The sequence below is a fragment of the Sardina pilchardus genome, chromosome 4 (genome assembly GCF_963854185.1).
Source record: "Sardina pilchardus chromosome 4, fSarPil1.1, whole genome shotgun sequence".
Lineage (NCBI taxonomy): Eukaryota > Metazoa > Chordata > Actinopteri > Clupeiformes > Clupeidae > Sardina > Sardina pilchardus.
Genome location: NC_084997.1, coordinates 33743365 through 33770646, shown reverse-complemented (window position 1 = coordinate 33770646; position 27282 = coordinate 33743365). Strand labels below are relative to the sequence as shown.

General features: G+C 43.0%; 2 protein-coding genes across 5 annotated transcripts; both read left to right on the top strand.

Annotated features, from left to right (window-relative positions):
* Positions 1-1224: 1224 nt before the first annotated feature.
* Positions 1225-7158, top strand: LOC134079101 (class I histocompatibility antigen, Non-RT1.A alpha-1 chain-like). Its single transcript, XM_062535272.1, has 6 exons — positions 1225-1606; positions 2398-2658; positions 2814-3101; positions 3488-3763; positions 3996-4145; positions 4809-7158. The coding sequence occupies exons 1-6, from the start codon at positions 1483-1485 to the stop codon at positions 4949-4951; spliced, it is 1242 nt and encodes a 413-aa protein (XP_062391256.1). The 5' UTR covers positions 1225-1482; the 3' UTR covers positions 4952-7158.
* A 5298-nt stretch (positions 7159-12456) lies between these two features.
* Positions 12457-18176, top strand: LOC134077900 (uncharacterized). 4 transcript variants are annotated; one of them, XM_062533540.1, is made up of 7 exons: positions 12457-12760; positions 13123-13371; positions 15220-15494; positions 15663-15932; positions 16026-16178; positions 16275-16414; positions 17535-18176. In XM_062533540.1, exons 3-7 carry the CDS (start codon positions 15422-15424, stop codon positions 17550-17552), a joined length of 654 nt encoding a protein of 217 aa, XP_062389524.1. In that variant the 5' UTR covers positions 12457-12760; positions 13123-13371; positions 15220-15421; the 3' UTR covers positions 17553-18176. The 4 variants fall into 4 exon arrangements, with proteins under 4 accessions (XP_062389524.1, XP_062389525.1, XP_062389523.1 ...); XM_062533541.1 differs by having other exon boundaries at positions 15699-15932; positions 16275-18176; XM_062533539.1 differs by having other exon boundaries at positions 16278-18176.
* The last annotated feature ends 9106 nt before the right edge of the window (positions 18177-27282 follow it).

The window sequence follows — 27282 nt, the reverse complement described above, 5'->3', positions numbered from 1 at the left end:
CCAACTGATCTAATCAGCACCAGGACTGAGGAGTGGACCAACTGATCTACAGTCTAATCAGCACCAGGACTGAGGAGTGGACCAACTGATCTAATCAGGACTGAGGAGTGGACCAACTGTTCTACAGGCTCAGATGATATCTCACCCAACGGCAAACATCCCCAGGAGTCTTCACTGTTCCAGCATTATCAGGAGCAGGGGAGGACATCATGAAACCTCCTGACCTTCTGATAGGGGTCTTCACTGTGCAGCAGAGCTGAGGGAGGAATCATTCAGTTGGCCAGGTACACAAGACTCTCATCACTACCCCTGCCAGCCCTCCATCTCAGGACCTCAATGGGTTTATTATTTGACTGCACACTTTACTACCTGCTTATAATGGTGCTGCTGTTCAATACAAATGACTTGATCTGCCCAGCAGGGGGAGCAATGACTTGTCCAATAGTAGAATCAATGCTATCTTGTGCTATGCTGTGTGACTGGTATACAGTACAAGCCTACAGCTGTCCAGTTAACCAGGACTCCATATTTGCATCTGGTCATTTCAGAAATAGCCTTCTGAACAAACACTTAAGCACACATGACAGGATGTAGATGTGGTGTAGATTGTAATATAATCATCACTTCATAGAAAGATTTGAGGAACTCTGGACAAATTCAGTTATCAGCAGGAGGTTCAACTTGCTTAACAGGTTGAACAACAAGATTGCACACTGGATCCTCCAAATATAGCAACAGTAACTTTACTCAACAGCCTTGACAACCTTGCATCTCCTGTCTGTTGGATGTGCACTCCACAGCCTTGAGTGCTTCTCCTGCCAGTTGGATGTGCACACAGCACACTCTGGGCTGGGTCACTGTCTCATGAGTTTGAGAGTGTGTGCACCCTTCACCACTTAGCAACTGTTGCCATGCATAAAAACAAACCTCTGGAGTTGGTGGTATTTTTTTTTTTTTTTTTTTTTTCCATAATTTTGTTATATAGGTACTAGTATCTATGCAATGTTTGAATAAATAAATAAAGTCATTAAAATAATGACAAAGCATACAGTAAATTGCTGAGACACTGGTCTTGAGTAAACAACAGTCAGTCAGGCCTGGTAAGGTGTGTCTACAGTACAGGTAACCGGTGAGCTACGACAGCTCTCTTTGTGTTCGTCACACAAGGGGCAGGGCTCAGGGCTCAGGGCAGGACTGTCAATATTATTCTCACTTTCCAGCAGCAGAGACTCAGATGCGGTTGACTGCAGAGGAGCAGTCGGGTGGAGATATTTGAGCGGTTATGGGGCCACTAGTTTGCATGTGGCTCACTTTCTGTGGGACGTATTGTGTACCCATAATCTCACACTAGTCACACACTACGGAACAGGAAGTTTTCAGCCATAGGATTTATTTTCGTTTGTAACCTGGGACAGTGCGGAGTGCAGTCCGGAGGTGTGGATTTTTTGAACTTCACACAAGCTTCCGTTCTGGCTGACCCTTATGTGTCAGAGGAGTCAGGACTTCTCCCCTGGAGGGATCCGTCCTGTCCAGCGATTAAGGCGTCCAGGGCTCTGTGTCCTGCTGTGTCTGATGATGACCTGGGTGACCCCCACTGCAGGCTGGGGTGAGTGAGTGCCATCAACACGCAGAGAGAGAGAGAGAGAGAGAGAGAGAGAGAGAGAGAGAGAGAGAGAGAGAGAGAGAGAGAGAGCTACCTTAAATATTATAGTAGCCTACAATGCAGCTACTGTATGTACGAACCTAAGAGAATGGGCCACCTTAAATAGTATAGTACGATGCAGCTATGTACGGACCTGAGAGAACGGGGCTACCTTAAATATTATAGTACAATACAGCTGTGCACAGACCTGAGAGAACGGGTTACCTTAAATAATATGGTTTGATAAATTGGACAACCCTGTTATTTTTTTACAGTGCAGCTACTTCCTGGGGGTGTGAGTTGGTAGGGCAGCGAAGAGCAGTGAAATGCAGGGAATTCTGGAGTTGTTGGCTGTCATCCTCATGAGCCAAAAATACATTCTTGTTTTTTTTCCTCCCATCTTATAGGGCAGAATGATACACGGCCATTAAAATATGACTGGGTTTCTGATGATACAAAGCTTAATGCAAATGAGTGAAAACCCCCTTTAAAGAACCAGGCTAGTCAACAGTATAGCCTCAAAAGTTGTGGGTTCAGACAGTTCCCAGCTTCCACCATAGTGTCCTTGAGCAAGGCACTTAAGCAGCTAGATATCATCTTCTATCATCAGATAGCAGCTGGTTAGGCCACCAGGTGGACATGCTGTCGCGACATGAGGAAGCTGGTATGACCAGTCGGTCGTGTGGGATACTGCTGGTGTGAGATGGTTGTTGGTGACCAGTGATTTTGCTAATGGCGGTTGTTGTTCTTTACAGATCACCACATGCTTGAGGTGCAGAACACAGTCCAACGTGGTCCCAACAGAGACCTGCAGTTCTTCCAGACCACCCTGTTTAACGGAGACGTCGTTTTCCACTGCCAGAGTCCCACACTGACAGACCGGCCGAGACAGGAGTGGGTGAAGGACACATTCAGCGCGAAGGAACTCCAGAACAAAAACAAGTTCTGTGTGAGGCAGTTCTATGAGCACCTGCAGTGGTTTGAGGAGATCGATAGACACATCAATGGGACTGCAGGTAAATATAAAATAATATGATGTGATATTATGTAATATAAATGTTAAATAGTATAATGGTAAAATGTAAATATATTATAATATATTTACATTTTATCAAACTGTGTTGCCCTTTCTTTTTTATTGTTATAACATTTTTTTTTTTTAATGTTTCAGAGATTCTCCAGAGACGACGTGGCTGCATGGTCAACAGCTCGGGACTCTTTCCATTCGACCAGTGGGGTGTCAACGGAGAGGCCTTCCTGACCTTTGACCTCCACACTCTGACATGGACGCCCCAAACTGAACACGCAGCCTCGGCAGCGGTGGAGTGGAACCAGCTGGATCTGAAGAACCAGATCAGGAACCACGTGTACGGAGACTTCTGTCAGACTGCGTGTCGCACGTCCCACAGCTTGGCCAAGAGAGAGATGCAAGTGCAGGTCCAGAGAGCAGTGCACGCAGGTGAAAAAGCACACACGCACGCACGCACGCACACACGCACGCACGCACGCACGCACGCACGCACACACATATAGACACACACAGACACATGCACGCAGTACGCACACACACACACACACTCGCACACAGACGTGGGTGAGTTACACTGGCTTACTGAAGTCTACACTGAGACATATTCATTACAGTAGTAGAACTTACACTTCATTACAGTGCTGGGAAAGCCTGCCTTGAGAGAGTTTAACCACTACACTATCACCGCCCTACTGTACATATGTGCATACACTGTGTTCACATCATTTCATCTCATTATATTCACCATGTCAACACATTACAATGCAAGTTGGAAAGCTAATATAAGACATTTGTGCATTTGTCTGGTCTTACAGATATGGAGGTGCATGTTTTCACCAAACCCATCCCAGACAGTACTGACACAGACCTCAAGTGTCACGTGACTGGCTCTGACCTATCAGGCGTGAGGATCCAGTTGACTAAAGATGGGGTTCCTCTGGATGGAGAGGTGAATCTGACCGGACCTCTTCCCAACGGAGACGGAACCGTTCAGATGAGGGCCCATGTCAGGGTTCCGCTGGCACCAAAGGACACAGAGGCTTACCAGTGCTACGCCCACAGAGACCCCAATCAGACTACAGTCGCATGGGGTATGTTGTGGGCGATGGAACATCGCTGATGGTTATAATATTTATTCTATGATCATGCTGCCACAGGTTATAAGGTCAAGTCAAGTCAAGTCAAGTTTATTTCTATAGCGCATTTCATACACAGAGGTCATTCAATGTGCTTTACGTAAACAAAACCCAAACAGTAATAGCAGCATAGATGGCCATATTTGTGGCAATGTTTCAGGTAACTGTGTGCATTCCTCTGTGACAGATGTACAAACAGTGGATAAGAAGTCTGCCTCCTCATCAAAGCCCCTGGATCACGACCGCAACACTGTCGGTGGTGTGCTGGTGTGCACAGTGGGTCTAGTAGCCGTTGTTGTGTATGCGTTGATAAGACTGAACGTGCAGAAACTGACAAGTAAGACGTATTTCATTACTGTGTGTTTTTGGGTGTGTTTTATTACTGAAACAATTAGCTTTCAAGACCATCTGTGTGTTATTGAGTGTGTTTCATTACTGACACAATTAGCTTTCAAGAACATCTCTGTGTGTTATTGGGTGTTTCATTACTGACACAATTAGCTTTCAAGAACATCTCTGTGTGTTATTGGGTGTGTTTCATTATTAGCTTTCAAGACCATCTCTGTGTCATTACTAAATTAAGCAATAAGCCCGAGAGGCCGTCATTTGCACTGATTTTAGAACATCTAAGGGGCGTTGTTAGGCACGACGTGCGAACAGGCACAGCTACGAGAAACAACGATTTATTCATAGATAATCATTCTTCCGCCAAGAAATATATTTCCTCGCCCTGGTTGCCAAGCAATGTCAAGACGCAGCTTCTCTAACGTTTGTATGTGGCTTAAGTCGTTGTAGCGCAGTAATATAGAACGAAATGCGGTCAAGGTGTGTTCGTGTTGGATTTTACAACATCATTGAACACGATTCAGTCAATCATAATCAAGGACTGGAACTATCAGTTTCAGAAAGATGTGCCACTGTATGAGGCTGTTATGGTTCAGAAATGAAGTACAAACTTCCTTACGATTCTTGTTTTTGTTATGGTTTGTTTCTCTTCCAGACATTCGCTGTGTATCCGTTGAGCGGCAGATCAGATTGTATCTCCAGTTTGTCTTATCCGATGATGAGTATGACAGATGGATGAAGATTGCTGATAACTTCTATGGAAAATACCAAATGGCTTTGAAACGCACCCGACTGTAATCACGGAACCAGGAAAACCATCTCATGGAAACATTTATTTTGAGAACGGCTCGTATTTTTGTGATTTATTCTTAATTGTTTTATTATTCAATTTGCTAGCTGATAATTGGCTGATGCATTTGTGTAAGGTGCTGTATAATGACTAGAGACCAAACATTGCACTTTACTATGACTACTATGAGCAGCTTTAACTTAATTGACTTGAGTTAGGACACCAACAATGAAGCTTTTGAGAGGAAGGGTGTTTTAAGATTATGAGGCCGGCAAGTTTACAAAAGATCAGGCGAATTAAGTGTCAGAGGCAACATTTGGAGTTGGATCCACTACATGACTGGTGATGAATTTCATTGAAGTAGCACTGAGGTGATCAGGAGGTGATGAAAGGAGAGTCAGTCTTGTGGTGGATGGAGGTCTTATTTCTTACAGTCAGGTGACTTGATGTCCGGGACCAAAACCGGGGACATAATCCCCAAAAAATTGAAAAAACAGAGACATTTTCAGTTTGACTATCAATCTGATTGAACTACACAAGTTTTATCTTCAAAAAAACGGGGACATAGTTTTTCTGTATTTTCCCGGGGACAGGCAACCAAAAACGGGGACTGTCCCCTGAAACCGGGGACGTCTGGTCACCCTATCCTACAATACTGTGACGTGTTTTATGGAGGGAAGGGGGTCTGTGCTGCAGGACAGCATCGATTAGGGACCCGTTGTGGGACAAGTATACTGTAACCGAAGCACTGATGATGAAGCAGGTTGTCCCCTGTGGAATGCTCACAAGAGTGGGTGCTTCCTGCTATTTTACAGCATCAAGTATTCTGTTTTATTATTACATTACAGTCAGTAGTGCACACTGCACTGATTTGCACGTTGTACTTTGGCGACACACCCTTTAGCTTTGTATGTTAGTATGCATTATAAAGTATGTATACTTTATGTAGTATGTATTGCATTGACCCCTCACCCTGGGTAGTGATATTCTATTGCAGTGACCCTTTAACCTGGGTAGTGATATTCTATTGCAATAACCCTTTAACCTGTGATATTCTATTGCAATGACCCTTTAACCTGGGTAGTGATATTCTATTGCAATGACCCTTTAACCTGGGTAGTGATATTCTATTGCATTGACCCTTTAACCCGTGATATTATATTGCATTGACCCTTTAACCTGGGTAGTGATATTCTATTGCAATGACCCTTTAACCTGGGTAGTGATATTCTATTGCAGTGACCCTTTAACCTGGGTAGTGATATTCTATTGCAGTGACCCTTTAACCTGGGTAGTGATATTCTATTGCAGTGACCCTTTAACCTGTGATATTCTATTGCAATGACCCTTTAACCTGGGTAGTGATATTCTATTGCAATGACCCTTCAGCATTATATAATTAATCTGTCGTCTGTGCCAGCTGTGGTATGTTGCAATATTGACATTTTAGCCTGGTTAGCCTGCTAGCCTAGCCTGGCTAGCGCCTACCACTCCTCAATGAGACGTGGTCTGGCAACCAAACGGTCATCTTCTCGTATTTGAAAAAAATGCTCAGATCCGTTCATTGAGCGCTACGGATGTCTATCAAATGCATCTGTGCATAGCTCATCATCGTCTTGCTTTCCCCCCTGTTCTGTGATTGGTCCCCTATCTGAGGCAAAAATTAGGGCGGTAGTTTCCAGGCTGAATCCCGCATGAATCAAATCGCGTGCAAGGCAAAATGGGAATACCCAGGCTACTGCTAGCCAGCGGTATGCTATATTAAAAGGGGTAGCCAGTGATATGCTATATTAAAATGCAAAATGATGAAGAGAATTGTGTTTGTTAAGCTATGATGGAGCCAGATGAGGTGTGTGTGTGTGTGTGTTTGTAGGTGAGAGAGTGAGAGAGAGAGAGAGAGAGAGAGAGAGGGAGAGTTCACCATTCTATGAGGCCCTCATAGCTGATTGTGTAGTCCTGAAATATACTGTATCTAGTTTAGTAATTCTGAATTACTATTAAATATGTGTCTGAACCTTTATATGTGGTAATGGTTCTTTGTTTTAACTATGTTATAAGTCCTAAGCTAATTCTACGCACATATTACTCTGTTCTTGAACGGTGACTATATAGGGCATGGATGGTATTGGATCACTTGTGATCTATTAAACAGACAAAATAAAGAAGCATTTGTCCTGTACGAATAAACTGAAGGTTCTTAAATAAAGCTGCACAACGTGTTGTCTTATTGTGTCATGTTCACTAGACTCTCTTTGCACTTTCACTTAAACAGGTTTGGCTGCATTTGTATTCTGATACTGCAATATTGGAGGTTAACACAGGTTATCCAAACCCGTTTGGAGCGACGATCTCATGCAGCTGTTGCAGTTCACACGCACGCACACGCACGCACACACACGCACGCACGCACGCGCGCGCACACACACACACACACACACACACACACACACACACACACACACACACACACACACACACACACACACACACACACACACACACACAGCCAGTGGCATGCTTTTGCAATGACCCTTTAGTGCCTGTGTACGATGTGGTAATGACAGTTAATTATGGGTAGGCTACAGAAATGTCCCTTTAGCCTACGTAGCTAGCCAGTGGTATGCTATATTCAAGTGTTCTCTCTTATCAGAGAGTGAGAGAGAGAGAGAGAGAGAGAGATCACCTTTCTATCGGTGGTTAAACGATTCTGAATAACTATATGTGGTATGGTCCTGTATTTTCTATATCAAAAGTTCTGCGCTGAGTCATGGGACAAATGATGCATATCTGTTCCTGTGTACAGTATGTTACCATATAGGGCGCCATCTTTGTTCCTGACACTTGTGAGTGTTTTGACAACAAAAACAAAGACCCATTTGTCCTGGTAAGAAAAAGCTGAAGGTTCTTAAATACAGCTACAGTATACAACGTGTTGCGTTATCGTGTTGTTATTGTGTTGTGTTCGCTAGACTCTCAGCACATTTTCACTTGGCTCAAGGTGATATTCTTCTGACAGGAAGTCTTACAAACAGGTACAGCTGCATTTGTTTCAAGCTGTTCTCTGCTTGAATCTGCAACATGCAGTCTTGGAGGTTTACATAAGTTATCCAAACCTGTTTGGGGATTTTTGTGTGTCAACTCGAGGGCCGTGGACCAAAGGGGCGTAAGTGACATTTTGGTCAAAATTGAGTTATATATATCACCTGAAAGCTCTTGATGAGCTCTCTTAGCTGACACAATTATAGAAGTAAAATATTTATGAATATATAGTTATTGAACAAAAACCAAAGGTCTTTAACTGTGAACATATAGAAGTTATATACATATAGATTTGTTTTGGCTCTCCTGTAAAGTTGGTGAAATGTCACTTACGCCCCTTTGGTTCTCAGCCCTCGAACTTTGCAATGTTTTTTTTTTTTTTTTAGCACACACGCTCGCACGCACACAATGCAAACAACTCTGTGTCTGTGAATGTATGTGATTCAAGTAATACAGACATTAAGGGACAATAATTTAAGTCTGAAGTCTGATTAAGTTCATAACTATGCCAAACCTACTTGGGAATGTTATATCATGAGCAAAGTCCTCAGCACCACCTTGGTGGGTCAGACTTATTTAAATTATGGCCCTAAACTTAATTTCTCTTTCACACAGAATCGGTGTAAATAAATAGCATATTAAACAGCCCAGTAATGCCCTTACACAGTCCCTTGTGTGGACACACAAGCACACACACTTTGAAACAGAGCTGTAGAATTATGAAAAGTGTTGCTAAAGTGTTAATAAAGTACACATACTGTGAGCCTATAATTTATATGTGAAGTAGTAGTTGTCTGCAGTGCACAGCAACAGCTAAAGTCTGAGGTTTGGCGTTTCATCCCTAGCTCTTGTGGACTGGTTAACTTGAGCACCCAAGATCAACAACACATCTGCAGGGCCAGAATGTACAAGGGGGCGTGGCATCTGACAGTTTCAGAACAAGAACACAGAATGGTGTCACTTGGATCACAACAACAAGTTGGAAACTCGTTGCAATTCATCCAAACCCTTAACTCCGCCCACTGGCCTCATGCAGTGAACTAGCGCCCTATAGGGCGATACAGTGAACAGCTGTCTATTGCCATCTTGTGGCCACTCAGCAGTCCTACACACTCAGGGCTTCTTGTGTGGCACCTACTTGGCTAACTCTAGATGGCAGCGGACAGGAGCCCTGCAAGAAAGGTTTTGATGAAATACACACATGCAATGATTAAATCAGGAACACCAGAACCTAATTCAGTTCATATGGCCTGTCTAGTGACTAACTGTGTCAGGTTTGAAGATTTTTCAGCCTGCTTGGTAGATCTTGCACAAACATTGTATGTCATCAACTACCTGTAAACAGTTAACATGCGATTATAATGAGTAAGTATGAAGATCTTAACGGATTTAGAAATGTCATGCAAACACAGTGTCATGATGGAAAGAACCATGAATGCATGGACAGACAATCAGAACAGTAGGTCTATTAGGCAGTGGATGTTTTTGTGGGTGTTTTGGTATATTTGAGCGATCCCTGATGAGGGAGCACTCATTTTTATTGTAAATAAGTTCTACGGCTTTCATGATTAAACCTGATTAAGAATAAAATTGCAAATGTAGAAATCCAGGTCTTCCCAAGATCATTATTTTCTATTCATTTCAGAAAAACAACCTCAGCCCACCGCCTACCAGCACCACCGCCTGCCAGCCAGCATTGGTAGACATAAGCAAAGAACTTAAAAGGGGAGGTCAAATTATTTGAATCAATATGGTCATATACAGTACAGGCCAAAAGTTTGGACACACCTTCTCATTCAAAGAGTTTTCTTTATTTGACTATGACTATGACTATGAAAATTGCTGATTCATACCGAAGGCATCAAAACTATGAATTAACACATGTGGAATTATATATTTAACATAAAAGTGTGAAACAACTGAAAATATGTCTTATACTGTAGGTTCTTCAAAGTAGCCACCTTTTGCTTTGATTACTGCTTTGCACACTCTTGGCATTCTCTTGATGAGCGTCAAGAGGTCACCAGAAATGGTTTTCCAACAGTCTTGAAGGAGTTCCCAGAGATGCTTAGCACTTGTTGGCCATTTTGCCTTCACTCTGCAGTCCACACGGTGGTTGGAACCAAAGGTCTCATCAGACCAAAGCACAGATTTCCACTGGTCTAATGTCCATTCCTTGCGTTCTTTAGCCCAAACAAGTCTCTTCTGCTTGTTGTCTGTCCTTAGCAGTGGTTTCCTAGCAGCTATTCTACCATGAAGGCCTGATTCAGCCAGTCTCGTCTTAACAGTTGTTCTAGAGATGTGTCTGCTGCTAGAACTGTGTGGCATTGACCTGGTCTCTAATCTGAGCTGCTGTTAACGTGCGATTTCTGAGGCTGGTGACTCGGATGAACTTATCCTCCGCAGCAGAGGTGACTCTTGGTCTTCCTTTCCTGGGACGGCCAGTTTCTTTGTAGCGCTTGATGGTTTTTGCGACTGCACTTGGGGACACTTTCAAAGTTTTCCCAATTTTTTGGACTGACTGGCCTTCATTTCTTATGAAGTAATGATGGCCACTCGTTTTTCTTTACTTAGCTGCTTTTTTTCTTGCCATAATACAAATTTTATCAGTCTATTCAGTAGGACTATCAGCTGTGTATCACCCCTGACTTCTGCACAACACAACTGATTCCCAACCCCATTTATAAGGCAATAAATCACACTTACAGTATTAAACTGGGCACACATGTGAAGTGAAAACCATTTCAGGTGACTACCTCTTGAAGCTCATCCAGAGAATGCAGAGTGTGTGCAAAGCAGTAATCAGAGCAAAGGTGGCTACTTTGAAGAAACTAGAAGGCATATGTTCAGTTGTTTTACACTTTTTTGTTAAGTACATATTTCCACATGTGTTAATTCATAGTTTGATGCCTTCAGTGTGAGTCTACAATGTCAATAGTCATGAAAATAAAGGAAACTCATTGAATGAGAAGGTCCAAACTTTTGGCCTGTACTGTATCTAACTTGCAGAATGTATAAAAAGGAATGCTTACCACCCATTTATCAACTAAGACACAAACCAAACTATATTTAATATTGAACATTTGTATAAACACGACACGAAAAATAATGATTGTAGTAAGCTATGCTGTTTTTGTTGTTGCACATCATAACTTGTATCATAATTTTTACAGGCTACTACACACAGATTGATTAATGCAGGCCAGGTATCAGATTATGACTAACCACTGTTAATAGGAAAGATTGATTGTCATTTATTAGATTAGAATGATTTGATTTGCCCCTCTAAATGATCAAACTATCATGGCTTTGGAATTTGATGTCCCATAGTGGCTGTTGGTGATCTTTACCAGGTCTTTTTTGATTCACTGTTTTCTATTTTATTATTATCAAACAAAGTGGTACAGTGTGATGCCCACTAACACAATACAAATACCTCCCATACCCCATATAGACCTCACAATAGACTATGGACTCTTAACTCAAGAGAAAAATAGGGGACAAAGAAAGGATATACAGTACAGGCCAAAAGTTTGGACACACCTTCTCATTCAAAGAGTTTTCTTTATTTGACTATGACTATGACTATGAAAATTGCTGATTCATACCGAAGGCATCAAAACTATGAATTAACACATGTGGAATTATATATTTAACATAAAAGTGTGAAACAACTGAAAATATGTCTTATACTGTTCAGTCTCTCTCTCTCTCTCTCTCTCTCACACACACACACACACACACAGACACACACACACACACACACACACACACACACACACACACACACACACACACACACACACAAACACATAATCTCGCGGATGTGTCTGGTGCATGTGATGGATGGGGTATATCACAGCCAAGTCAAATCCTAAACATACAGTATGTTTAGGATTTGACTTAGCTGTGATATACCCCATCCATCACATGCACCAGACACATCCGCAAGATTATGTGTGTTTGTGTGTGTGTGTGTGTGTGTGTGTGTGTGTGTGTGTGTGTGTGTGTGTGTGAGAGAGAGAGAGAGAGAGAGAGAGAGAGAGACTGAACTCTCTCTCTCTCTCTCTCACACACACACTCACATTCATTCACTCACTGACACACGCATACACACTGCATTCTTCTGTACATTTTTCACACATTCATTCTTTTACTCACTCTGACACTCTGACACGCAATAAACCTTGACCATTTTGGCAAATGCTGGTGAAGTCTGAAATGTTTTTACTTTGGAGATCATTGGCAGTGTGCCAGTGATTCATCCCAATTATTTAATCTCGATTTACAAAAGGTTATATGATAACAGGTGCCAAGTAGGAATGCCCCTTTTATTGTGTACGTAATTCAAGAATGACTTTTGTAGGGCCCCATTTTTGTATTTTGCCTAGGGCCCCAAAATGGCTAGAACTGTATCCGCCTTGATTAAACTACAGCAAAACAGGTTTAACTGGAATTTGTTGGACTAGCTATTAGGAGGTGTCAGAGTGAAAGTAGATCACAGAGCTGTTTTCCTCTCACAATAAGCGGCAGTTGATAACCTTTACAAGTGGATAATTATTTTTACCTGAAGGTTGCCTATTGACAACTCTCTGTATTTTTTCCCTCTTCAAGTGAGTGATTACTGAATTATGTGCCACTTTCAGTCCTGGAGTTGATATGATCTGAACGCCAAATGCACGAGCGGACATGGAAATTATCTCCTTCGGCGGATCAGATTCAGCTGAGACGTCTGTGGGTGCTGTCTCTGATCAGCATTCATCTCTCAAATGGTTCAGGTACAGTATCCGTTAGCTTCAACCAATTTTTAAACCAATTGTTTTATACTTACTGTAAAAACCAATATTGAGACTCAGGTTTAACTTCACTATCATGGTCATGTGTCTGTTTGAAACTTTTGGTAGCCTATATGCACAAATGAGTGACAGTTAATTAACTTGTCGGTTCTTATTTCCTAAAACAATGTTCATTGCTGATTTATGTAATGCTTTGCCACTCACAATAAGGCCTGTTGTCAGGTGTTTTCACAAAGGCAGAATTAAAGCTATATTGTGTAAATTATTGAATTGATTCTAAAATCTATTATTTCCTTCAAAGATTTGCGCTCATTCATGTGTATAACTAATGCCCCCCCCCCCAGATGTCGACACACTTGAGGTCCAGTACACAGTGTATCCTGACTCCGATGACAAGCTGCAGTTTCAGCAGACTACTCTGTTCAACGGATATGTGGTATTTTCCTGTAGCAGCCCAACACTGAGAGACGAGCCCAGACAGGCCTGGACAAAACAGACATTCACTCCAGATGAACTGCAGGAAAGACACCAGGAATGTAAACAACAGAAGGATGAGCTGTTTATTTGGTTTCAGGAGATTGTTACAGCAACAGGTGGGTGGTAACTACTACTACTACTACTAGGGGAGAACTGGTACAATTGTACTGTAGATAGATACATGTAGATAAATGATGGAATTCCTATGTTAAAGCAAACATGCACAATTATGGTATCATTTAGGTAGGTAAATTGTGGCTACATTTTGGCTGGATCCTAAAGGTGAGCTTGCGCCTATACTTTTGGATGATTTTGGCATGATTTGGGCCAGTTAAGGGCCATACTGCACATCCACCCAGGAGAGTGGGGAGCAGCTGCGGCTTACTGGTTAGGGCTTCAGGTTTGTAACCAAGGGTTTGCCAGTTCGATCTCTGACCAGTAGGGAAAATGTGGGTGGAGGAAGAGATTGAGCACTGCATAGAATTGATCCTTTTTTGATACCGTAATTGAAATAAATGCATTTAACCCACTTTAACCAAATTAGTGAACACACACAGCACACAGTGAGGTGAATCACACACTAGCCTAACCCAGAGCAGTGAGCTGCCTGCCCAGCCAGCGGCACTCGGGGAGCAGTGAGGGTCTGGGTGCCTTGCTCAAGGGCACTTCAGCAGTGGACTGGTCGGGGATCGCACCGGCAACCTTCCGGTTACAAGCTTGAAGCCACAACCAGTAGGCCACGGGCTACTCTGGTGTGTAGTGTCATCTGTGTTTGTGCCTCTGTCTGTACATACTGTTTAACAACCTTAACCTTTGATTGTACTGTCCTTGTGTCACCTGAAAGGGATGTAGAAATAACATGTACTATTACTATTGTTATTATCGTTAAGGTAAATATAAAGTACCATGTCGTGCGGTTTTGGAAAGTAAAAGCCACATATTGTTTCCACCTGTATATTTAACACAGGTGAGTTCACTAGTTAGATTTTTACTTCCTGAAGCCAGACTTTTACAACGCTGTTCACTATTTTCCATGACACAGGCACATGCAAAATGATTGTTATTGTATGTTCAAGTACACTGGTGTAACACTTCCTTATTCCTTCATACTGGAGTTTTCTGCAGGAACAGGCCTTGTGTAGGTGTGTGTGTGTGTGTGTGTGTGTGTGTGTGTGTGTGTGTGTGTGTGTGTGTTTGTGTGTGCACACATGGTCCTGCCATCCTGACCATACACTTCATGCACTACGCATATTATGGAAAATGACAGAGGGGGCACTAACAGTTTGCATAAATATGAGTAGCTTTACTGCAAACGCCTTTTCACTCTTTCATGTACAATTTCAAAATTATTAACACCATGTCACATAGAGTGCTTATGTGCGGCCCCTGTCTTTACTGGTTTTATCAAGTCGATATGACCAAAACAAACACATTCAAAGGTTATTGTGAGGTAGCATAACACCATATGATATGGTCTGCAATGGTTAATCAATCGTACAATAAATGAGCTTTAGCAATCATACATTTTGACTTTTTTTGTTGATTATATCTGAAAACAATTCCTCTTTGTTCAAGCCAGCAGTGTGTTGTGTTAAAAATGTGTTACAGGATTCATGATTTTAGCACTGTTACATCGACAGCATTGTTTCATGATGCTTATCGTTACAGCTGTGTCAAGGTTGTAACAAAGGTACATGTCGTTCTTAAGTTACAATTCTTGACAAACCATAACGTATTCTTTTTTATTCTGTTTCAAGTTTCATGGAGCAAACATGTATGACTCCGTTCTGGTTTCACAGCTCTCAAATCGAATGTCAAATTGAGTCTGAACTGAGAAAAAAGTGTTACAATTGTACTAGTTCTCCCCTAGTACTACTACAGTACTACTGCTCTTACCAGCACCACCACTACTACAACATCAATAATAATAATAATAATAATAATATGCTTTTAAACCAATACAGAGTTTCTACAGCGACTTTGTGGCTGTATAGCCAACAGCTCAGGAGTCTTTCCCTTTGATAAGTGGGGTGTGAATGGTGAGGACTTCCTGACCTTTGACCCCGAGACCCTTAAATGGACGGCTCTGTCTGACCTGGCTGCCCCGGTAGCAGTGGAGTGGAGCAAGCATGCTATCAGGAACCTTGTGTATAGGACATTAGGACGATGTTATGTGACAAGACCTACAATACCTTTTTGATGAAGAAAGCAAAATGGACAAATGACAATCCACAAAGAGGTAATTGTAAAAAACTGTGAGCTACTAAGCGGTAATAATCTTCTAAAGCAGTAAAGCCAGCGGCAGCAGGAGGCCACGTGGCTACAGAGTATTTTAGAACAGCTAAGGGTCATTGTGAAGGTGAATCATAATACATAATAATGTACGTGTTTCTTTGTGTTATGGCAGATATGGATCTTCATATTTTTGCCAAACCCATCACAGGAATCACCTCAGTCTACCTAAAGTGTCAGGTGACAGGCTCTGACCTATCAGGAGTCAGGATCCAGTTGACTAAAGATGGAGTTCCTCTGGACTATGGGGTGAATCTGATTGGACCACTTCCCAATGGAGACGGAACCGTTCAGATGAGGGTCCAGGTTCAACTGACACTAAGGGACACAGAGGGATACCAGTGTCATGTCCTGAGGAGTTCTCTTAAACGTTCTGCATTCTGGGGTACTAGTTTGTCTTATGTTTTTTTGATCAGAATATGATTATGAAATTGGCTTTGCTGGACTGCCCTCACTGAATTAAACTTTCGCCTTACAGATGGACTATCACTTGACAGTAAGGCTGTGCCTCTGTCTAAAAGCTCTTCGTCAGTAGATGTGATGAAAGTGGTAGTTTGTGTAGCGTTGGTGGCATGCTTTGGAGCTGTGACTTTTAACATACACCGGAAATCTCTGACCCGGCTGAGCCATGGTAATAAGTGTCCTTGTCCTTATCCTTGTCAGACTGAAAAGTTATCATTTATTCATGCTGTCGGAAATATGGGACTAAAATTGGTTTGTATTTCAGCAGCAGGGGGATGTGCCATCAGCATGATTGAAATGGAAATAAAGAAGTACCTGCAGTATGTAAAAACACAAGAGAAGTTTGAACAATGGACAAGAGAAGATGACGAATTCTACACCTGCGTAACAGAACAGCAAACACAGGTCAAGTCTGCTACCACAGATCGTATTTTGTAATAAGATTATGTATGGAAATGATATAACCTACTTCATATATATTTGTGATCAGAGTTGTTTGTAATATGTGTCCCAGGTAACACGCCCATCTGGGGCCTACATGGGATGTTGCTTGGGTTCAATGGTCTTCAACTGGGCATGGGCTCAATGTGGGCTTTTCCGTTGGTTGATGCTGGGACCCACATGGGCAGCCTGCCAGCCCACCAGCCCGCCGACCTATTTTATTCCAGTCAAAAAGTTTGCCCACCCTTGTTCTAATCCAAGTAGTCATATTGGTCACTAAAACATCACTTTTTAATAATCTTGCTTCTTTTGATGTATGGTCATGTCAAGCCTAATCAGCAGCCTATACACCTCCTTGTATCAATGTATCTACCCCATCTGACTTCAAAGACCACAATTGCCTATGAATGAACATATGAGTTTACTTCATATGAATGTCAGAAATATTGTTCCTAAAATGGAACTAGTCAGAATGTGGGTCTCCTCCTCAGACCCTGATCAAAAATCTGGTTGAACAAATCTGTTTTGGATTTCTCTACTCACATTAATGAATAAAACTAAAACTAAATTCCCCATAGTGATCGTCTAAGCAAGTGTGGTGGGCTTGCCACTGCGGACTAACAAACTCACATCCCCTATCTAAGCTTTTTGAGTCTTTTTCAGTTGAGACGTCCTCGTCCTTCAACACACTGGCAGATGTCCTAGCCGAGTTTCAAGAATGTGAATGTTCATTATGTGAATGTGAAATTGTGATTCAAAGAGATTTAATATGGGATTGTCTCTCTGACAACTCTGACTCTTTGAAGCATGAGTATTGCAACTTGCACATTTTATTCTTTCCCCTACTTACTGTAATAGTTAACACCAAAATAAGTCCACTCTAATATATCTAATACTCACCAATACAGCACAGAAATATCCAACTGTAGATGTTTTCTCAAATGACACCAGACATTGAACAATAGCTTCTGTCAGGGGCACCAGGCCAAGTCTTGTTAAGATAAACTTTTGAAAGGTCAGTAGAAAAAAAAACTGATGGGATCTACTTTCACTCACTTTTTTCTTTTATTTTTCTCTGATTTAGGACACAAAAGCTGTATAGGCCCCAGCAAGGAATTCCAACTCTCGTTCTGACTTGATGTAGTTCAAATTCAAAAAGTCAAAACATATGTAGTCATCTCATGAGAAAATGTAAATCTGACTTATTCCTTCAATCAATTTCTAGTAATCTGAATAATCCCTCCAATGTCTGGGAAACAATCTCCAACACACCCTGTTACTGACACCGCCCTCCTTCAACATATTGCACAAGATACTCAGCCAATAAAAAAATGTATTGTTAATTTATGTAATGATCATTTCATTAAGGCAGATAATGTATTTGACTACATCCATACTGGCATCTCCTCTGTTGTCTTCAGTTTGGAGTTTTGTAGCTCTTTTATTATTTATAGTTTATTGTGTCTGGACTTACAATATTGTATACCATTTTTACTATACAGTACATATACCGTTTTTACTGCAATTATTGTAGACTTTTTATGTTCTAAGTGTACTTTTACTTTTGCATGGCTCCTTTAATTAACACATATTTTTGCCCATTTCTCCACCACGCCACTGGTGGTAAGTCAAGGTATTGCAGGTGGTATAGACAATGCATTCAATAATTCATAAGCGCGTGTGTGTTTTATTCATCATTCTGTCGGTCTTCATTTCCGTTATCCAATTTGTACTGTAACAATTCATAACAATAAATGTATTATTACAGTATGCTTGTTTGGTCTTTCTGTATGTTCATGATATTGACATAAACAATAAACACATGATAGCTGATTGAATACTACACTGCATACAACAGAATCAAGCACAAGTTCAGTTGGCCTCATAGCTTACACTGTGGTTTATCTCAGTTTCCCCTTACTGCTGGCAGGGCTATAGACCTCTGAAGTTTGCCTACAAAAATGCCACCATCTTTGCACAAATAAGGAGATCCGGTATCTTGAGATTTTTTCTGGGAAAATAACATGGGGATTTTCAATTATCGCACCTGTTAAACTCTCGCGGGGATGATGACATTGGAAATGCAGACGTATTTCACTACACAATTTTGTCCACTGCCGTCTAGTGGATACTGTGATCTTCGGTAGGTGAAGACGGCACACTTTGATCTTTGCTACCCCAGAGCTAACTTACCATGCAACTTGCCATAGGCAGTTAGCTTCAATTAACTCCCGGATCTCCTTATATGGGCAAAGATGGCAGCTTTGGATCATTTTTGTAGGCGACCTTCAGAGGTCTATTCACACCTATATTTACTCATATTTTTACTTCTTACCCCACCAATAGTGGTCCTCAGTTTGCTTACTCATCATTTGGATCACACAGGGGGTCAGGATTTGACTGATTAGCTTCGCCGATTAGCAAGGCACTTCCTCGTCGCCATTTTCCAGAAATACATCATGTCCGGTGCCGTTTTCCCTGCGTTTTCCTCATGCTGATTGGTGGCTGTTCCACTCTCAGCTCATGCACGAGCTTAGTGTGGGCACGAGCTCTCCTTCTGTACCTTACGTCAATCAGTAACCTGGCACTTAATTGGCTAAGTAAAACGGCACCGGAAACAAGTCCCTTGAAACGCCATGTTGAAGCCTGAAAAAAATCGTTCAATTTTGGCACTTTTCACTAGCCTAGCATTCCCATTGAAATGAATGGGGGCGGGACTTGTTCACTTTCTCCAGTTCTTATAATACCTCCATGGGATCACAACCAGTTGGAAACCCTTGATGCAATTCATCCATGCCCTTAACTCCACCCACTGGCCTTATGCAGTGCACAGATGTCTACTGCCTTCTTGTGGCCACTCAGCAGTCCTACACACTCAGGGCTTCATGTGTGGCACCTACTTGGCTAACTCTTTATGGCAGTGGACAGGAGCACTGCTAGAACATTTGGGCCCTCTCACAGGTCATCTCTGGGGCCCCCCTTTCAGTGCTGAGCTCTTAGCACTCCGCTGCCCCCTACAGGTGCCCCTGGGAGTGGAAATGAGCCCCGAAAATGGCATGTTGAAAAAATTTGACATTGAAATTGAAATTGAAAAGCTGTTTTAATTTAAAGCAAAACCTTTCTTCTTCGGTCCCCCTATGGTTTGGAAGCGGAATTGACCATTACTGCTGTTGTATTTAATTTAGCTTGCCGCAGCCTACTGTTCAATTCAAAGAACTTTATTTTTTTCCGTTAGGAACTTCACATGTGGAGAAGCAGCACATACCATCACACACACACACACACACACACACACACACACACACACACACACACACACACACACACACACACACACACACACACACACACACACACACACACACACACACACACACACACTCTCTAAAAGATAATAATAAATACAATACATAAAATACATAAATACATAAAAGAAGACTAAGAGTGACTGTTCAACAGTCTAATGGAAGCAGGCACAAAGCTACTGTAGCCAGGGCTCTGTTTGTTCTGAGTGGGAGGGATCTGAGTCTGTGTCCTGAGGGCAGGGGGCAGTACTGACTATGGAGAAAGTGAGTGGTGTCTTTGGATATGCATGTTGCTTTTTCCACAGTTCGTCTTTTGTATATGCTGGAGAGTGATTCCTGTTGTTGGCCAATTATTTTACAACTTAGCTTTATGATTCTGTTGAGTGGGTTCAGGTGAATACTGGACAGTGCCCCAAACCAGGATGTGATGTTGAAGGTGATTATGGACTCAATGAAGCATCTGTAGAAAGCTGTCAGAACTGATGAGTGGACCTGAAGTCTACGGAGTTTTCTGAGGAAGAATAGACGTTGCTGGCATTTGGAGTAGATGATGTCTGTGTTATGATGGAAGTTCAATTTATGGTCAATCATTGTCCCAAGGTACCTGTATGTGTCCACCCTCTCTATAGACTGGTTGTTGACAGTTAGAGTGGGGATGGTGGTGGGGGCTTTACGGAAGTCAATTAGTAGTTCCTTGGTTTTTGATATGTTGAGGTCCAGAGAATTATGTGTACACCAGTCTGCGAAGGAGGCCAGCTCAGACTGTGGTTGATCATATGAATTGGTGGGGTCCATAATAACAGTGTCATCAGAGTACTTGATGTATGTGATGTCTGGGTTAGTGCTCTGACAATCGTTAGTGTAAAGTGTGAATAAAACCGGTGAGATTACAGAGCCCTGTGGAGCGCCTATGGAGATCAACTTATCAGAGCTGAGATGGCCATTTACTCTGACTCTCTGATGCCTGTCTGTCAGAAAAGACAGAACCCAGAGAATGAGGTGGGGATTGACCTCCATCTGGAGAAGCTTTTGGCCCATCAGATGGGGTTGCACAGTGTTGAAGGCACTGGAGAAGTCCACGAACACCAGCCGAACAAATGACTTGGGCTTTTCTAGGTGGGTGTAGGCTCCATATAGCAGCGTCAGTATGGCATCATCCACCCCCCTCTGCCGCTTGTATGCAAATTGGAGTGGATCGGTGTACATACTGACCTCCTCCTGCAGCTGTGAGAGAATTAACCTCTCAAAGCTTTTCATGACCAAGGATGTTAAGGCCACTGGGCGGTAGTCATTGTCGCAGGTGGGGTTGCTCTTCTTTGGTACGGGGCAGATGATAGATGATTTCCAGATTGAAGGGATGGAGTGTTCTGACAGGGAGCGGTTGAAGAGGTCACAATAGACTCCAGCAAGCTGGCTGCAGCACTCCTTGAGCAGGCGGCCGCTGATCTGGTCCGGCCCTGGTGCTTTATTTGGTCTCGCCCGCCTCAGCACCAGCTCAACCTCCTCCTGCTGTAGTTGCCAGTTTGCCTTTTCATGAGTCCTGGTCAGTAGCTCCCTCATGAGCCCCTCCCTTTCATGCTTGTGGTCAGTTTTGTCAAACCGACAGTAGAACTCATTTAGTCTCTCTGCCATATTGACACAGTCTGCTGCCCCTGTAGTGGGCATAGCTGAGTTGTTATTGGGAAGGCCAGCTAAGGTTTTGACACCTTGCCAGGCGTCTCTTGCTTTGCCCTCCTGGAAGAGTTTCTCCATCCTTTCTTTATATTCTCTTTTCGCTGCCTTTATTTGTTTATTGAGTTTGTTTTGGATGAGTTTGGACTCAATTTTATTCCCGGAGATGAAGGCCACTTTCTTTTCGTTTAATGTTGCTTTCAGGTCTTTTGTAATCCAGGGTTTATTGTTAGAGAATATTTTAACAGACTTAGTTGGAACAATCATTTCCTCGCAGAACGTGATATATCCAGTGACTACATCGGTGGCTTCCTCAAGGCTGCTTCCCTCTGTCAACACATCCCAGTCTGTACATTCAAGGCAGCTCTGGAGAGTTTCAGTTGCTTCTGTGGTCCATTTTTTAACACACCTTTTAGTCACTCCCTCTCTTTGCAATTTTGTGCGGTAGGCAGGGATAAGATGGATAACATTGTGGTCAGCGGTACTAAGAGGAGGTTTCCTGCTAACCCTGTATGCATTCTTCACATTGCCATAACAGAGGTCGATTGTCTTGTCACCTCTGGTAGCGCATGTGACATACTGTTGGAAGGTTGGCAGAATCTTATTTAACCTACAGGCATTAAAATCGCCTAGAATGAAAACAGGCGAGTCAGGAGATGCGCATTGGATATTGTTGACGCACATAGCTATAGCCTCCGCTGCGCGTGTGACGTTGCCAGAAGGAGGAATATAAACAAGCACGACGGCCAGCTGACTAAACTCGCGGGGAAGATATTTAGGTCTAAAAGATACAGAGAGCAGCTCCAAATCAGGAGTACAATATGTGTGCTTCACCTCAGCAGTCCTGCTCCATTTCTGGTTTACATAGACACACAGCCCGCCCCCATGTTTCTTGAGGCTACTCACAGTATCTCGGTCCAGTCTACTGTAAGTGGTGTTCCGAATCCATCCAGAAGTAGCTCTGTGTCGGCAATTGTGTTGTCCAGCCAGGTTTCGGTGAGACAGATCAGGCTCGCCTCTCTGTATGCCCATTGGCAGGTAACGTTTGCCTGTAGTTCGTCCAGTTTATTCCGTAGCGAACGGACATTAGAGAGTATGATGGATGGGAGAGGCGGGCACTTAAAAGTACCGGTGAGTCTTTTCAGCCTCTGCCTGACACTCCCTCTCTTACCCTGCTTCCTACTCCGGGTATCCCGCCGGTGGCCGGGACTGGTGTTCGTAACGTTACAGCGCCTCAGTTCTTTCCAGTTTACATCCAGATTTAGTGCAGGATAATCCGTACTTCGCAGGAGGAGCAGGTCTTCTCTAGAATACTTCAGAATTCCCATTCCGAGTCCTCCAGGTACCGTCAAGAGTGATCCAGCTGTCCAGAAAATCCACGACAGTAGGCACTTCCTCATTACGAAGAGGTTACGTTAATGTTGCTGTAACTCCCGAACTGATACGAGACGCTCCACTTTGAGATGATCCGAGATACATGTGTGTACCACACAGGAGACGCTGACAAACTTTGACGAGCATAGACTTTGACGAACATAAACAACCAAGGCGCGTAAAGAGACGCGCAACTTTCACACTCTCTCTCACAGACTCTCTCCGCTCTCTCCACGACTCGCCATTACAGCGCCAGGTCACAGGTCACACCACCTCAGCCAGGAGTGTTGTACAGTAAGCAAAGCATGTTATTTGTTTATCCAACACTGGCTTTGGAAATAACGATGTCCACAGACATGAGTACAGTACCCAGATAGCAATTTCCTTTGGGCCGGATCCGCATGAAAGCCTTTAGATCCGTATGTAGCGGACCTACGGTATCTGACTGTGGGCCAGATGTGGCCCACACACAATAAGCGGACCCGTATTGCAGATCCGTACAACACAGAATAAGCGGACCCGTGTCACACACAATAAACGGAACCATATTGCAGATCCGTACCACACACAAGAAGTGGACCCGTACCACACACAAGAGGCGGACCCGTATTGCAGATCCATACAACACAGAATAAGAGGACCCGTGCCACACACACACAATAAAAGGACCCGTATTGCAGATCCGTACCACACACAAGAAGCAGACCCGTACCACACACAAGAGGCAGACCCGTATTCATGGGTTTCATCAGGTCCCTTTGCACAGGTGTATCAATCACCATGCAGTCTGCATTGATAATCAAGGTGCTTCATTTTATACACCTGTGGAAAGGGACCTGATGAAACCCATGAATTGCAGATCCGTATACCACACAACAGAGCGGTAGATAAAACAGAGTGGCGACACTCCCATAGACCTCCGTAGGAAAAAATGGCAGTGCTTTTTCCAGGCTATTTCCTCGTTATAGGACTTTTGGAACTATTTACAGCCAATCTCTTGGTCAGTAGTTAATGAGTTAATTTATTACACCTTCCAGCATCTAGAAGTACATCCCACCCTCCTGGAATTCAGCCATTCAGCGCAGGTTTTTTGGAACTTTTGATCGCGTGGCGGCGACATCAAAGCGTGTCGCAACTCTCTCTGCTCTCTCTATGGCTCTGCCACACACAAGAAGCAGACCCGTACCACACACAATAAGCGGACCCGTATTGCAGATCCGTACAACACACAAGAAGCGGACCTGTACGGGTTCGCTTACTGTGTGTGGTACGGATCTGCAATACAGTTCCGCCTCTTATGTGTGGTACGGGTCCGCTTATAGGGCTCGGGATCATGACGTGAAAACTTTGCGGGCACAGCACAGCTAATACTATATTTCTGCTTCTTGTCTTCTGCATCTGAATGAATGGACATCACGTTCAGTGCGCTACCAACATGGCGGCAATATTCCTAGAATGCAAGTCGTGTGCCCGAGCCCTATTGTGTGTGGTACGGATCTGCAATGCGGTTCCGCCTCTTATGTGTGGTATGGGTCCGCTTCTTGTGTGTGGTACGGATCTGCAATGCAGGTCCCATATCACATATGACTTTAAGCAGACATTCACAACATCCCCAACTGGTCACCACTATAAAAAACTTTGCAGAAGAATTAAGGATGCTTATCACAATTTTATGACTTTATAAACCTCATGGTTTAGATATAAAATATAACCTAGACATTCTCTGATAACTTTAATTATATTTTGTGTAGGCCTACTTTGTTTGCTTGTTTGTTTGCTTTGTCTGCTTCCCAGCATGCATTGCAAATATTAGTTTTGAATTTTGAAACAATGTGGTTGGGATATTTTAGCTTATAGGCTAACCTACTCCACTGATGTTTTGAACAACAACATTACCAGATATGACCATTGACTTAGTAATTTATTAGGGGGGAAATACACCGTAGTCGTGAAAGTATTAGACCTAACCGGGTATAAATATCCAGCTAACTAATCTAATTATTGTTCATCTGGACGTGATCATCAATCTCCAAGCCGCACCCACAGGTAAGATAAATAAGTGTGTGAAATGAAATACTAGACGGTAGGCCTAATTGCAAATCATTACTGCATGCCAATTACTGCTTAACAACGTTGACAGCTGTTTCACTCACATAACGCCACACGCTTCCTGACAGATTGACTTGGGTAATCTCCATGGCGCAAATGTTAAACGGTGAACAGGTAGTTGGGTGAAATTCGATTTTTCCTCTTTTTACGTCGCAGTGACAAAATACGTTTTTTAAAAAGCTCTGAATCATCGCCGGGACGTTATCTTGTTTGTTGGGAGCAGTCTCAGCCCTTATTGCCACCAGTGGGGTGTCCTACGAAGCAAGTTAGACAAATCTAGGTTATCTAGACATATCGAGGCTGCACAAAGCCTCAACTCGGGTATTAAGTTAAGTGATCCTACGACAGCAGGTATGTGATAAATTTGTCAAACTAGGCTTTCAGCTCAGATCTGTGCGCGTTCTCGTGGTTGGGGTGATTTTGACCAATCGGGAAACGTGGAGACGCACAAGACAGCCTAGGTTTAAAAACGATTACTTCCGCATTTATGAGCGGTAGCGAAATCTAGGGTGGTCTTTTTTAGTGTCTAACCTATAACATCAAAAAGTCGATGGTCATCAGATATTGTATGGCATGCATGTCCACAGTAGTGACATATTTGCACGCACAACATACTTAAAAGCGCCTTCGAGATTCAAAATGTTTGCAGAGGCGGGGCCGAACCTGTTCAAAGTATGACAGATTAGCACACGTGAGATAACTTCGTTGTTTAAGATAATGGATTGGTTAGAATTGGTCAGAGGGCGGTGATATTTCACGATTTGAGCTATAACCAAAGATCCTTAAGGCGTAGCAAGATACGTCGTCGTAGTTCATGTCTATGGGCGCAAAACGGGGATCACTTCCTCTGCATAAAGAGGCGCGTCATTGCGTGTCAGACATATTCATGGGTTTCATCAGGTCCCTTTCCACAGGTGTACAAAATCAAGCACTCGATTATCAATGCTTGATGATGTTCCAAAATAATCTTGCTGCTCTTTCAAGCCCTCTACATTTATTAGTTCTAATATGGAAGTAACACACACAAAGCATACATTTCAAGGAATTGAATAAAAACATCAGTGGAATAAGGAAATATGTCGCTGCTCTCATTAAGTTACCCCAGCGCCATCTGATCGTCGTTAGCACAAATCAGGATTTGGTTCAGCTGGCTAATGTGTTGTCAAGGTAGAGCGTACGTACAGTAGCAACCGGCCAACATAAGCAGAGTAAACAAGAGGGGCACACCTGATATAAAGTCGATTTTCTCCAGACGGGAATGCTCAAAAATGCTAAAAAGGTACCTGAAGTGGTCAAAAGGTGTTGAGGGTCATGAAACTGTGCCCAAAATTCACATTCCTAACTCAAGAGAATGGAGATTTTAGCATATAGTTGAAATTCTGATCTATGTCCATAGACTTCAATGGAACAGTTGCTGCCTCTGCTCTGCATAAAGGGGGATTTTGACCCCCCCTCTTGCGATTCGGGTTCCAGGAAGTGGCTTCTCATGAAGTATCTTGCTCCGCCCCTTAATGATCTTTGCTATAACTAAGCACATAACCCGCTCCCGAGCAGGTTTGGTTGCGAGCATAAGATACCATGGTGATACAGCGACGCTAAAACAAATCCACTGTCGTATGACAGCATACCCTGGTTTTGAGCGCAACATACCTCGCTAAGCCACTAATCGAGCTTCGTAGGACACCCCACTGATCAGTTAAACGGATCCAAAGCAATTTTGGACCGATGTGCGTTTGGACGTCGGATCAGGTCCACTATTCAGATCCGTGCCGGATGGCGTGGTAGGTGTGTTTTGCTATCTGGGACGGACCTGGACGAGTGCAAGTTCATATCTGCCGCAAATCCGTCAAACAGATCCAAAACAATTTTGGACCGATGTGCGTTTGGACGCCGGATCAGGTCCATTATAAAGATCCGTGCCGAATGTTGTGGTACATGTGGCCCAGTTCCGTCCCAGTGCAGTTTTGCTATCTGGGTATGCTGCATGATTTTATGAAAGTGTGACGTATTGCAACATCAGAAGCCAGTCAAATTGGTAGTTTCTTATGTCTCATTCAAACTACAGCTCCAGTACCCGATCTGGCAAACTTGCATAGTACGGTTTTAGCTGATAGAGGGCCACAAAGTGAATGCAGAAGTGTCGTTCATCCAGTTACGAGTTGATGAACCACTGAAACGATTTTTGAAACATTATTTACAAAAGAATGTTGGGTGTTGCCATAATGTTTCCAAAATCATTTCAGTGGTACTTACAGTACTTGTAGCTGAGATGTGTTAGATATCGAACAGGCTGGACAGGTCAGACAGTTTACAGATAAGGAGGAGGGTCAGGAGGGCTGTGGTATTTGACCCAAGCACCACAATACACCAGCA